This window comes from Scyliorhinus torazame, chromosome 12 (assembly GCF_047496885.1).
Source record: "Scyliorhinus torazame isolate Kashiwa2021f chromosome 12, sScyTor2.1, whole genome shotgun sequence".
In the NCBI taxonomy this organism is placed as follows: Eukaryota; Metazoa; Chordata; class Chondrichthyes; order Carcharhiniformes; family Scyliorhinidae; genus Scyliorhinus; species Scyliorhinus torazame.
In genome coordinates, this window is record NC_092718.1 from 211287726 (window position 1) to 211302292 (window position 14567).

General features: G+C 44.8%; 1 protein-coding gene across 4 annotated transcripts in view; it reads right to left on the bottom strand.

Moving 5' to 3' along the window:
* Positions 1 to 14567, bottom strand: part of ulk2 (unc-51 like autophagy activating kinase 2) — a 130129-nt gene that overhangs the window by 100460 nt on the left and 15102 nt on the right. For all 4 annotated transcript variants that reach the window (XM_072469864.1, XM_072469865.1, XM_072469867.1 and 1 more), the window contains exons 2-3: positions 7556 to 7648; positions 5616 to 5657 (exon numbers count right to left, since the gene is read on the bottom strand). In XM_072469864.1, coding sequence (XP_072325965.1) covers positions 5616 to 5657; positions 7556 to 7648 — 135 coding nt within the window. The remainder of the gene's footprint in view (positions 1 to 5615; positions 5658 to 7555; positions 7649 to 14567) is intronic.

A 14567-nucleotide genomic window follows, 5' to 3' on the forward strand; every position in this document is an offset into this window, starting at 1 on the left:
TTGTGGTACACCACTAGTAACTGGACTCCAGTCTGAACATTTTCCATCAACCACCACCCTTTGACTTCTTCCAGCTAGCCAATTTCTGATCCAAACTGCTAAATCACCCTGCATCCCATGCCTCCGTATTTTCTGCAGTAGCCTACCATGGGGAACCTTCTCAAACGCTTTACTGAAATCCATATACATCACATCAACTGCTTTACCCTCATCCACCTGTTTGGTCACCTTCTCAAAGAACTCAATAAGGTTTGACCCTTCACAAAACCGTGTTGACTATCTCTAATCAAATTATTTCTTTCCAGATGATTATACATCCTATCTCTTATAAACCTTTCCAAGATTTTGCCCACAACAGAAGTACGGCTCACTGGTCTATAGTTACCTGGGTTGTCTCTACTCCCCTTCTTGAACAAGGGGACAACATTTGCTATCCTCCAGTCTTCTGGCACTATTCCTGTAGACAAAGATGACTTAAAGATCAAAGCCAAAGGCTCAGCAATCTCCTCCCTAGCTTCCCAGAGAATCCTAGGATAAATCCCATCCGGCTCAGGGAACTTATCTATTTTCACACTTTCCAGAATTACTAACACCTCCTCCTTATGAACCTCAAGCCCTTCTGGTCTAGTAGCCTGAATCTCAGTATTCTCCTCGACAACACTATCTTTTTCCTGTGTGAATACTGACAAAAAATATTCATTTAGCACCTCTCCTATCTCCTCGGACTCCGTGCACAACTTCCCACGACTGTCCTTGACTGGCCCTACTCTTACCCTAGTCATTCGTTTATTCCCGACATATCTATAGAAAGCTTTAGGGTTATCCTTGATCCTACCTGCCAAAGACTTCTCATGTCCCCTCCTGGCTCTTCTTAGCTCTCTCTTTAAGTCCTTCCTAGCTAACTTGTAACTCTTGAGCGCCCTAACTGAACCTTCATGTCTCATCTTTACATAAGCCTCCTTCTTCCTCTTGACAAGTGTTTCGACTGCTTTAGTAAACCACAGTTCCCTTGCTCGACCACTTCCTCCCTGCCTGACAGGTACATACATATCAAGGACACGCAGTAGCTGTTCCTTGAACAAGCTCCACATTTCCATTGTGCCCATCTCCTGCAGTTTTCCTCTCCATCCGATGCATCCTAAGTCTTGCCTCATTGCATCACAATTGCCTTTCCCCCAGATATAACTCTTGCCCTGCGGTACATACCTATCCCTTTCCATCACTAAAGTAAACGTAATCGAATTGTGGTCACTATCACCAAAGTGCTCACCTACCTCCAAATCTAACACCTGCCCTGGTTCATTACCCAGTACCAAATCCAATATGGCCTCACCTCTCGTTGGCCTCCCTACATACTGTGTCAGGGAACCCTCCTGCACACATTGGACAAAAACAGACCCATCTAAAGTACTCGAACTATAGCATTTCCAGTCAATATTTGGAAAGTTAAAGTCCCCCATAACAACTACCCTGTTGCTTTCGCTCCTATCCAGAATCATCTTTGCAATCCTTTCCTCTACATCTCTGGAACTTTCGGAGGCCTATAGAAAACTCCTAACAGGGTGACCTTTCCTTTCCTATTTCTAACCTCAGCCCATACTATCTCAGTCGACGAGTCCTCATCAAACGTCCTTTCTGCCACCGTAATACTGTCCTTGACTAACAATGCCACCCTTCCCCCTCTTTTACCACCTTTCCTGAGCTTACTGAAATATCTAAACCCCGGCACCTGCAACAACCATTCCTGTCCCTGCTCTATCCATGTCTCCGAAATGGCCACAACATCGAAGTCCCAGGTACCAACCCATGCCGCAAGTTCACCCAACTTATTCTGGATGCTCCTGGCATTGAAGAAGACACACTTTAAACCACCTTCCTGCCTGCCGGTACACTCCTGCAACTTTGAAACCTTACTCATGACCTCACTACTCTCAACCTCCTGTATACTGGAGCTACAATTCAGGTTCCCAAGCCCCTGATGAACTAGTTTAAACCCTCCCGAAGAGCATTAGCAAATTTCCCCCCCCCAGGATATTGGTACCCCTCTGGTCCAGGTGTCGACCATCCTGTTTGTAGAGGTCCCACCGACCCCAGAATGAGCCCCAATGATCCAGAAATCTGAAACCCTCCCTCCTGCACCATCCCTGTAGCCACGTGTTCAACTCCTCTCTCTCTCTCTATTCCTCGTTTTGCTATCACGTGGCACGGGTAACAACCCAGAGATAATAACTCTGTTTGTCCTAGATCTAAGTTTCCACCCTAGCTCCCTGAATTCCTGCCTTACATCCCTATCCCTTTTCCTACCTATGTCATTGGTACCCATGTGGACCACGACTTGGGGCTGCTCCTCCTCCCCCTTAAGGATCCCGAAAACACGATCCGAGACATCACGCACCCTGGCACCTGGGAGGCAACACACCAACCGCGAGTCTCTCTCGTTCCCACAGAATCTCCTGTCTATCCCCCTAACTATGGAGTCTCCAATGACTAATGCTCTACTCCTCTCCCCCTTTCCCTTCTGAGCAACAGGGACAGACTCTGTGCCAGAGACCTGTACCCCATGGCAGGTCTCTGTGTACCTTGTGTTGCCCTATTATGTATTTTCTATTATTTTCTTTTCATGTACTTAATGATCTGTTGAGCTGCTCGCAGAAACATACTTTTCACTGTGCCTTGGTACACGTGACAATAAACAAATCCAAATAATGCTGATCTATTTGCTATCTAGACCACATCTGCCCAACTTCTAATTATATTCCATTTTCCTTGATCAAATAAATTTTAAAATGTTGCAAGAGCAGCAGCCCAACCAGGAGTGTTTTTGCTGTATAGGATTGCTCACATGGGTGTGGTTGCGATATATAGGGATCTCGCCAGATTAAATTAATGTTGCGTTGCCTTGTAAAAATAAGGTAATATGCCACAGGCAACTGTGCAAACATTTCTGACACTAGTCGCTCTAGATAGTATTAGCAAACATAGTACATATCATAAACTGCCTGCCACTTGACTCATTATGCCTAGTGCATAAAATGTCTTGCTGATGCAGTAGCAAATGCTTTTTTTAAGAGGCTACAGTTAAAGCACATAATTATTGGGACACAGCACCAAGTGTTGTACCTAGGAAAAAAATACTTTGTCCTGAAAGTGCGAAAAGGTAATGATGTGACGAACTGGGTGAATGACAGAGCCTAAAGTGTATCTCCTTAACTAATGAGATTTAAGGATTAAAAAATAAACAGCGGAGGAACAGAGGAGGTAAGCGAATTAAAAAGGTGATTCCAATGTCAAATCACGTTCAGAGAGAGAAATAGAGAGAAGGAAAGATTGGCTAAAAGAGAGAAAATGAACAGATTCTTTAAAAAAAAAGGTTGCCAACAACAATTCACTACTTGAAGACTGCACTCTTAATTGCTGACTTTCTGGGCCAGAGAGGTTGATCGACAGGGTGATTGATCAGCAATCATCACATCATTAAAAATGTACTTACTCTTAATTGCAGACAATTTCATGTGGTGAATTTAATAGGCAAAATTCATGAAACTCAGAAGGAGGTTAAGGGAGTGACACTGTCCAAACGCAATGCTCTAGCAGTGCAACCCAAGGCATAAGCAATTAATGGATTCTCACTTTCCTCACCACAATTGCTGGCAATTGGCTCATTAATAATGGGATGTGTTGTTCACATGGTGTTATTTCTTCAGCAAATAATTTGGAGTACATCCAAAAATAGATGTTTAGTACAGTTTACAAAAAATGCACAAGTACAGGCAATGTTTTATAACCAGGATAAATGGGAGGCAAATTCAGTTAATATTCAGTTGTCAAAATATAATTAGACTAAGAAATCACATGCAAATCTTTTGCATTTGATACTACCATGACTCCCATATTCTGGGGACAAAACACTGACACAATGAATCATGTGAACGGTACACATTGTTAATCGCGGTTTTGTATTTGAAAGAAAAACATTCCATGAAAAAAAACTTGGAATACAAAATGTTTTTCTTCCATCATGTCCTTAAGATATGAAGGGGCTGGTTTAGCACAGTGGGCTAAATAGCTGGCCTGTAAAGCAGGCCAGCAGCGTGGGTTCAATTCCCGTACCAGCCTCCCCGAACAGGCGCTGGAATATGGCGACTAGAGGCTTTTCACGGTAACTTCATTTGAAGTCTACTTGTGACAATAAGCGATTTTCAATTTCAACACAGATCATGAAACTGTTTAAATCAAATGCTACTTTCTACTTATTTAAAACTGGCTTTAGGACGGCTTGGTGTGCAGTGGTTAGCACTGCTGCCTCCCAGCGCTGAGGACCCGGGTTCGATCCCGGCCATGGGTCACTGCCCGTGTGGAGTTTCCACATTCTCTCCGTGTGTGCGTGGGTTTCGCCCCACAACTCAAAGATGTGCAGGGTTAGGTGGATTGGCCACGCTAAATTGCCCCTTAATTGGAAAAAAATGAATTGGGTACTCTAAATTTATTTATTTTTTTCATTGGCTTTGCTGGATCAAAATCATGGCTGCTACAGGTCAGGTTGGAAACTGATTGCAGGACAAAGCTCAACCCTCATCCATGTAGAATCTCACACCTATCATTGTGTGGACCAATTACAATAATGCAACAATGGAGCAACAGATAGCCTGTCTCCACAGCCTGGACTTATAACAAAGACAGGACCATCAAAACTGGTTCTACCCAAGGGTGCGTGAATAGCCACATTCTACTGAAGGTAAACTATGAATTTTGGCCAGAGACATGGAAATTTATCATTATCCTGAAACTGTCTCATCAATGGACAATACGATATGAACTAAGCTCCTCTGTCCTTTGACAAGTTCCAATGCTACATTCATGGACTCCCAGCGCAGTAGGCTGTGTTAACATCCCGCCTGTCAACATCAAAGCAAGACTCCAGGCTGACAACAAAGTCTGCCTCATGTCTAAATCCTCTTGAAGCCCAATTCTCTGAAAGATTCCTGCCATCGCCTGTAGTGCATCAAGTCTTTGTACACCAACTTTATCCTGCTATGTCATCACCAACTTGAAAGGAATTTGGCAACCCTTGCTTTCAGCTAGCTAAACCAGCCTGAACTTTAACTCGTATATGAAAGAACCCTTGGCTTTTTTTTGTTTCAAGTCATTCCTAGTTGTAAAACACTTTTCTTTCCCATCTCCTTCTTGTCTGCTTCCATGTGTATGTATGTAGTTGAGACGACCATCCGCGGGTTATAATGTATCAATAAACAATACTTCCGATTTAACCCTAAAGAGAGTTTGTTGCTAGTCATTGTAAAATTTACCCCACAACAAGAAGGTTTGGGGGAACCACACCGCTGCCATGGACAGACAGCAAGAAAAATAAAGGAGCTCAGTTTGCCTCTCTCCCCTGTCCGTATCATCTTTCATTAAATCATAACTTCAAGCAGTAAAATTAAATTAACCCACATCCCAGAGGCAGATGCAACCACTCTTAGGTCCACATAAAATAACTAATTCATATTTTATTTGCTAGCTTTGCATGGAAATGATAGCTGTAATAAATTATCTTTGAAAGGTTACTTATTACATTAATTGACAAAAACAAGCCAGAGTAATATTAAGTATCTTACCTGAACATCATAAAGTGCTACGATGTTCTCATGTTGAAGCTCCTGAAATCAAAAGCACAGAATGTGTAAATGAAATAATGCATAGAGAAAAACACGAAGTCCTACCAAAAAAATGCTGAGCTCTTCTATTATTGTAATCATTTTTCTCAAAGGGAATGAATTTCTTCATCAGTCTATCAGACACTATTGGAGATATGTATTAAAAAAAGGTAATACCTGCTTCTAGCAGCTACATCCCAAGCATCTGTGAATAAACCATTCACTAAAACTTTAACACCAGAGGTGCACAACACATTAATTTGACAATAATCAGAGGTGTGTGTTTCTGGTGCTGCATCCCACTACTTCAGAAAGAAGGCAATAAAAGAGCTCAGAATTCAGTCAAGACGCCAACATAGCAAATCACTTTCATTAAGAACATCAGCAAAGTCAGGCTAAGAAATACAACTGGATTAATGGCATGTACATTCCATCGATGTTATGCTGCAGCAAGTTAAAAATAATGCATGAAAAACTATTTTAAAAAACAAGAATTCATTGTTTGAAGTAGGGAGCCTGGGAAGTTGGCATATTACAACTGCAGTGAAAACAGTTGAACTTTAAAAATGTTTACTCTTCAATGCCCATTAACTTCAGCTTTGTAAACGCTTTACCTGGAGTGCAACAAGAGGTGATGATGCCTATGGAATTACAGGAATTTGATCAAACTAACTTCCTACATCATAAGGATTACCAAACTGAATTGATCAAAGATGAGCAGCTTCTGCATCGACTTCTGTTGCGTTTCATTTGAATAAATAATTTAACCTCAAAATTTCTAGTTCCCAATAAAGAGTTTGGGTATCAATACTGCAACAAAGCAATACCCACTCAATGGCAGTGACAAAGAGCAAAAACACAAGCCTGCAGCTGCACAAATTAAACCCCCATATTTTCAGTGCAATGAATGTTCTATTTATTACCATGCTTATTACAGGTAATTTTATATGTATTTTGGAAAGCAACAAAGACTACTTTAGATCTACAGGATTACCCTTTGAAATGGGATGCATCATATAAACAAAGCAAGGAGGCATGCGTTTTGGTCTTGTCCTCAGCTTGCTGGATACGGGGCATCCTTTTTTGACACAATATCCAAGATTTTGCAGACAGCCTCATAACCGTGCCGGCTGGTTGCAATATGGGGTTTTGGACTCCCCGTCTTTCTACTCGGGAGTGAGGGCGGATCTTCTCGCCTTTGTCTCCTTAATAGCCAGGAGGCATATATTGCTCAACAGGAGATCCCCCCCCTCTCCACCCAAGACATCGGCTTGGATGGAAGACTTGATATCGGTCTTGCATCTGGCCTAAGTCAAGTATACCATTGTAGGCTTGGTGGGGAAAGTTCTACCAGAGATGTTGCCCGTTCATTTATTGCTTTAAGGACTTGGACACATTAGAGGGTGGGGTGGTTAGTATTTGGCTGTTTATGGAAGTTGTATTGTGTGTTAACTTTTGGCTATATGTATATTACCATTTATGTTTGATAATTCAATAAAATGTTTTATTAAAAAAAACAATACAAGAAGGGAACTGAAAGAGAAAAACAAAACCTGGCCTGTGCAGGTGTAAACCAGATCAGCTTTAAATCAAATCCAATTTCAGTGTGCCGGTATTGCCCAAATGAGGAAACTGACCAACCCAAAATGTGAATAAAATAAATCAATAAATATCACTGACATATTTAGAATGTACATCATACCAACTGGTTCATCATTACTCAACCAATTTGAATCCAGTGTCAGACCTGAGAGTCTGATGAAGACTTTTTGAGTCAGTAACCGAATTGTAACAGTCCAATGGGATGGCCAAACAAGAGCCATTTTCAGTGGCTGAAACCCAAACAGACAAATTTCTCACTTTTTATTTCACCTGGTGCTAATTGAAAAGAAACACTGTACCTTTAATATTTTGATTTCTTTCCCAAGCAGGATTTGTGATTTTGACAGATTTTTCTTGTTTATGCATTTCACGGCTACTTCCCAATCTGGTTTCTAAGGAAAGATAAACAAGGCAATTTACAAGTGCAGATGGGAGATTAAATGTAAAGTTGCAGATCAACATCTGAGAAAGGTAGCAACGGTAGCGTTCCAAGATGCAGACATTGATCTATTTCTTGTTTTCTTCACTGAGATGCATACAGCTTAGATCCAACCAGACAGCATTAATTAATGGTGTGTAACAGGATCTCACTTAACGTATGCAAAAACATGCCAGCAATCTCACTCCTGAGCTATTGGCAGTATTTAAACATGGAACTAATTGACGGAAGAAAGGACATGATCTTTGAGCGCAGCAATACCACAACGTCAAAACAAAAATCCAGATTCTTAGTCCAGAAATTCGCAGAACCAACATCAACAGGTTGCAGAATTTAATATGGATGTTTGACGCATTGTAGCACTTGTACAGAAAAGTTATTTTTAAGGCTGAAAAACCTGCTCATCCCCCTTCTCTGCTCCACCCATTTTCACATTGTTTATAGTCACTTATTCTTCAGTTTTCTGTACACTTCATCAGCCACGAGAAGGTGGCGATTAACCGCAACTCTCAGAATGCTGCTGTGAAAGACGGGTCTGGGCACTTTTTTCTTCCTTCTGCAGCTATGTGCTTAATTTCTGCTCAACGCCTTCCAATTTTAGTTGTGCAAAGAAATTAACAAAAAGTTATTTTATTACTGGTCAAACTAACGCACTTTTACATAAAGTAGGTAAATCTCTCCTCCCTGACATAAAAGCCAATTAACCTTTAATATAAGTTATTTCACGAGATATGAGCGCCATGCGTTAGGCCAGCAATTATTGCCCATCAGTAACTGCCCTTGAGAAGAAAGGTGGTGGTGAGCTGCCTTCTTGAACAGCTACAAATAAATGTGGTGTAGGTACACCCACTACGCTGTTAGGGATGGAGTTCCAGGATTTTGAACCAACGACAGTGAAGGAACAGTGACATATTTCCAAGTCAGAATGCGTGTAGGGCAACCTCCAGGTGGTGTTCCCATGGGCCTGTTGCCCTTTCCCTTCCAGATGGTAGAGATTGGGGGTTTGGAAGGTGCTGCCCACAGGGCCTTGGTGAGTTCCTGCATGGCATCTTGTAGATCAGGGTTTTTCAAACTCAGGGTCGTGATCCCGCGGATGGGTGTCGGCAGGGTCGCAGAACAATCGATCACGGCATCACCGATCGCGGAAAAAGCGCCAAACGGCCTCGACTGACTTTTCAGGATGATGGCCGCGACCAGCTTTTAACTAACTGCAAACGCTGGCGTCTTCCCACCTGAAGCAGAGGTGGAGAGCAGGTCACGTGCCCAGCACATATACTGATGGCATGCGCCCGTACATCTGTGCTTTGGGCGCGAAATCGCAGAGGAGAGATCCCCCATTTTGTAGCTGCCAACTAGCAAGTAACAGGACTGGGTGAAGAGCTGAAGATGGATTATTTTGTAATAAGGAAGAGAGGGCCAGAGGTGCATGCAGAGTGGCACAGTGGTTAGCACTGGTGCCTCAGGGCAGCATGTGGCACAGTGGTTGGCACTGGCACTGCAGCGCTGAAGACCCGGGTTCGAATCCCGGCCCTGGGTCACTTTTCAAAGGACACAGCAAGAACTTAAATCGTCAGCTGAAATGTAACACTGAGTGACAAAACAAGTGAGATTGTGAGGACCAAGCTGGCTCACCTGTCACATTAAAGGTAAGCGTAAATGGTGGGCCGCGGACGTCCGCCAATCTGGACCGTGGCGGTCGGCTGCCGTGGGTTCCCAGAGAACGGTCAGTAGGTAAAAGTGGGTGCCGGGAAAAATAGTTTGAAAAACACTGCTGTGAATGGTACACACTAATGGTACTGTGCATCAGTGGTGAAGGCAGTGAATGTTTGTGGATGGGGTGCCAATCAAGCGGGCTGCTTTTTCCTGGAGATTGTTGGAGCTGCACTCATCCAGGCAAGTGGAGAGTATTCCATCACACTCTTGTGCCTTGTAGATGGTGAACAGGCTTTGGGGAGTCAGAAGGAGAGTCACTCGCTGCATTTTTCCTAGCCTCCGACCTATTCTTGTAGCCACAGTATTTATATGGCTAGTCCAGTCTAGTTCCTGGTTAATGATCACCCCAAGGATGTTGACGGAAATGAAAATATCAGCCTCAATTCTTTGCGTTCGAGAAACTATGCATGAACCTACATGGTGTACACTATGGCTGCAGGTTATCACTCAAATTAATTCACTGATCTAATAATCTCACTGGACATCACTATGTTTTTACTTAGCCAACTCTTTTTAATGGACAAGTGTTGATTATGAACTCAGTTTTTTTTCTTCTCTTTCTGTTAATACACTAATGAACACGAGGAGAATTAGTACTGTATTTTCCAGATTTGAATAACATGAATTTGCATTCAAATAGCTCTTTAACGCATTCAAACATTTCTAAGCACTTCACAGGAGTTTATCAAACAAAATTTAACACCAATATTCGATGGTCTAGCTCCAGCATCTGCTACAAGCACCCCCATAGTTTGGTATAACAGATTCAATAGAGTTGTGTCCTTGCTGTACTGCAATTATCACATGGATTATCGTTCATGTTGTTGAGTTTGGAACAGGAATCCTTCTACAGGGCTGCCAATTGAACTGTCTTGTTTTCAGCAAAGCAATCTGAAGTAAATTGTGTGAAGCCAGAAAGCTATGCAGCTCAATTAGAAAAATAAACCTGGCAGAATGCCTCAAACCACAGGCGCGATCCAGTGGCCACGCGGCGCCCAAAAAGCAGCTCACAGCAGCGCAGGGTGGCCAGAAAGCTGGAGGCCCCGCTCCCAGGATCTACCCGGCTCGCAACGCCTTGCGAGATTCACTGCAATCTCGCAAGACATTGCGATGTGGTTCACTTAACAAACCTGCATATTACAGCGAGGCAGTAGGCCTCAAACTAATGTGCAGATTCCAGAGGTGCCTGAGGCTTTGGGATTCAGCCCCTTCACCTCACCGAGAACTCAGGCGAGCGCCATCCAGCACTGGTCCTCACAAAGAGGGACCGGACAGAACGGCATTCATGGGAGTCTCCAAGGGGATCGGAAGCCCCCAGTTGCAAACCCTTTGGGCAGGGTGGTGCCCTAGCACTGCGTGCCAGTTGGGCACCCTAGCAGTTCCAGCCTGGCACCGCCAGGGTAGCACTGCTAAGGTGCCAAGTTGGCATTTTCTGCATGCACGCGATCGGGCCGGGGTTGCTCGGCATAGGTGTTGGGGAGGGCAAGGGAGCCTCCTAGATTGTGCTCGGGCAGGGGAAGAGATGTCGGGGATCGTTTTGGGGGCCTTGGAGATCGGGACGCCACCTCGCCACACTGGGGAGGTCCAGCGAGCAGAGCTCACCATTGTACCAAATGGGGTTATGTGCGACCTTGGCCGCAAGTTCCCTGTTCACGCCCATTATTCAACGTGCGTAGAATAGGCATGGGTTTCTCGGCACTGGGAGCGCCGGGAAACATGCGGCTAAACACACTCGCTAGGGGGCTTTGTTCCCATTGGGGGAATTGTGTCCCGTGTCACAATTTGCACTCAAAATCAGACCACCTAGGTAAAAACCTTTACCTACCCATTCGCATTAAGTTAGTTGATTTGAAAAGCGCGGGAGCTGCGAGTCGGAGCGGAGATTTAAAAAGCGCAGGAGCTGCGAGTCGGAGCGGAGATTTAAAAAGCGCGGGAGCTGCGAGTCGGAGCAGAGATTTAAAAAGCGCGGGAGCTGCGATTCGGAGCAGAGATTTAAAAAGCGCGGGAGCTGCGAGTCGGAGCAGAGATTTAAAAAGAGCGGGAGCTGTGAGTCCGAGCGGAGATTTAAAAAGAGCAGGAGCTGCGAGTCTGAGCAGAGATTTAAAAAGTGCGGGAACTGCGAGTCGGAGCGGAGATTTAAAAAGCGCGGGAGCTGCGAGTCGGAGCGGAGATTTAAAAAGCGCGGGAGCTGCATGTCGGAGCAGAGATTTAAAAAGCGCGGGAGCTGCGCGTCGGAGCAGAGATTTAATAAGCGCGGGAGCTGCGAGTCGGAGCAGAGATTTAAAAAGATCGTGGCCTAGTTTCGGGAGCTGTTCGGAGGAGGAGGAGGAGCAGTCTCTGTCACTGAGAGAAACTTAGAACATCTAAGACCCTCAGAAGGTAAGTAAGTGATTTTTACTTTTATTACCTTTTCAAATTGTGTGTGTGTGGGGGGGGGGGAGGGGGGGGGGGGGCGACTGAAGTGACATCACAGAAAAGCTGTGACCTGAGTGGCTGGTTGGGAATCCACACTAAATTTAAAAAATTAAGCATTGGTAACTAATTAAACATAATTACTTAATTATAATTTAGAGGGGTATCTAAGCCAGAGATCGGCGAGTACTATATTTAGCTTTCATATTTATAGTAGAAATCTAGGGCTAGGAAACAGATAGTTAACAGTAACTTTTTTTAAAAATTGTAACTTTTAACTTTAATTTACTAATTAATTGACACAATGTCAGTTGGAGGAGTGCAGTGCTCTGACTGTGAGATGTGGCAGGTCCGGGAGGCTTCCAGCGTCTCGGATGGCTTCATCTGTAGAAAGTGCACCCAACTGGAGCTCCTCACAGACCGCATGGTTCGGTTGGAGCAGCAATTGGATGCACTTAGGAGCATGCAGGTGGCGGAAAGCGTCATAGATAGCAGTTATATAAATGTGGTCACACCCAAGGTGCAGGCAGAGAAATGGGTGACCACCAGAAAGGGCAGGCAGTCAGTGCAGGAATCCCCTGTGGTTGTCCCCCTCTCGAACAGGTATACTCCTTTGGATACTGTCGGGGGGGATAGCCTATCAGGGGAAAACAGCAGCAGCCAGAGCAGTGGCACCACGGCTGGCTCTGATGTTCAGAAGGGAGGGTCAAAGCACAGAAGAGCAATAGTAATAAGGGACTCTATAGTCAGGGGCACAGATAGGCGCTTCTGTGGACGTGAAAGAGACTCCAGGATGGTATGTTGCCTCCCTGGTGCCAGGATCCAGGATGTCTCCGAACGGGTAGAGGGCATCCTGAAGGGGGAGGGCAAACAGGCAGAGGTCGTTGTACATATTGGTACTAACAACATAGGCAGGAAGGGGCATGAGGTCCTGCAGCAGGAGTTCAGGGAGCTAGGCAGAAAGTTAAAAGACAGGACCTCTAGGGTTATAATCTCCCTAGAGATTACTCCCTGTGCCACGTGTCAGTGAGGCTAGAAATAGGAAGGTAGAGCAGCTAAACACGTGGCTAAACAGCTGGTGTAGGAGGGAGGGTTTCCGTTATCTGGACCACTCGGAGCTCTTCCGGGGCAGGTGTGACCTATATAAGGACGGGTTGCATCTAAACTAGAGAGGCATAAATATCCTGGCCGCGAGGTTTGCTAGTGTCACACGGGAGGGTAGTATGGCAGGGGGGTGGGCACGGGAGCAATAGGTCAGAAGGTGAGAGCATTGAGGGAGAACTAGGGAATAGGGACAGTGTGGCTCTGAGGCAGAGCAGACAGGGAGAAGTTGCTGAACACAGCAGGTCTGGTGGCCTGAAGTGCATATGTTTTAATGCAAGCAGTATTACAGGTAAGGCAGATGAACTTAGAGCTTGGATTAGTACTTGGAACTATGATGTTGTTGCCATTACCGAGACCTGGTTGAGGGAAGGGCAGGATTGGCAGCTAAACGTTCCAGGATTTAGATGTTTCAGGCGGGATAGAGGAGGATGTAAAAGGGGTGGCGGAGTTGGCTACTGGCTAGGGAGGATATCACAGCTGTACCAAGGGAGGACACCTCAGAGGGCAGTGAGGCAATATGGGTAGAGATCAGGAATAAGATGGGTGCAGTCACAATGTTGGGGGTTTACTACAGGTCTCCCAACAGCCAGCGGGAGATAGAGGAGCAGATAGGTAGCAGATTTTGGAAAAGAGTAAAAACAACAGGGTGGTGGTGATGGGAGACTTCAACTTCCCCAATATTGATTGGGACTCACTTAGTGCCAGGGGCTTAGATGGGGCAGAGTTTGTAAGGAGCATCCAGGAGGGATTCTTAAAACAATATGTAGACTGTCCAACTAGGGACGGGGCGGTACTGGACCTGGTATTGGGGAATAAGCCCGGCCAGGTGGTAGAAGTTTCAGTAGGGGAGCATTTCGGGAATATTGACCACAATTCAATAAGTTTTAAAGTGCTGGTGGACAAGGATAAGAGTGGTCCTAGGGTGAATGTGCTAAATTGGGGGAAGGCTAATTATTATTAGGTGGGAACTGAAGAACCTAGATTGGGGGCGGATGTTTGAGGGAAAATCAACATCAAAGCTAGTGGGAGGCTTTCAAGTGTCAGTTGAAAGGAATTCAGGACCGGCATGTTCCTGTGAGGACGAAGGATAAATACGGCAATTTTCGGGAACCTTGGATAACGAGAGATATTGTAGGCCTCGTCAAAAAGCAAAAGGAGGCATTTGTCAGGGCTAAAAGGCTGGGAACAGACGAAGCCTGTGTGGAATATAAGGAAAGTAGGAAGGAACTTAGCAAGGAGTCAGGAGGGCAAGAGGGGGTCACGAAAAGTCATTGGCAAATAGGGTTAAGGAAAATCCCAAGGCTTTTTACACGTACATAAAAAGCAAGAGGGCAGCCAGGGAAAGGGTTGGCCCACTGAAGGATAGGCAAGGGAATCTACGTGTGGAGCCAGAGGAAATGGGCGAGGTACTAAATGAATACTTTGCATCAGTATTCAGCAAAGAGAAGGAATTGGTAGATGTTGAGTCTGAAGAAGGGTGTGTAGGTAGCCTGGGTCACATTGAGATCCAAAAAGACGAAGTGTTGGGCATCTTAAAAAATATTAAGGTAGATAAGTCCCCAAGGCCTGATGGGATATACCCCAGAATACTGAAGGAGGCTGGAGAGGAAATTGCTGAGGCCTTGACAGAAATCTTTGGATCC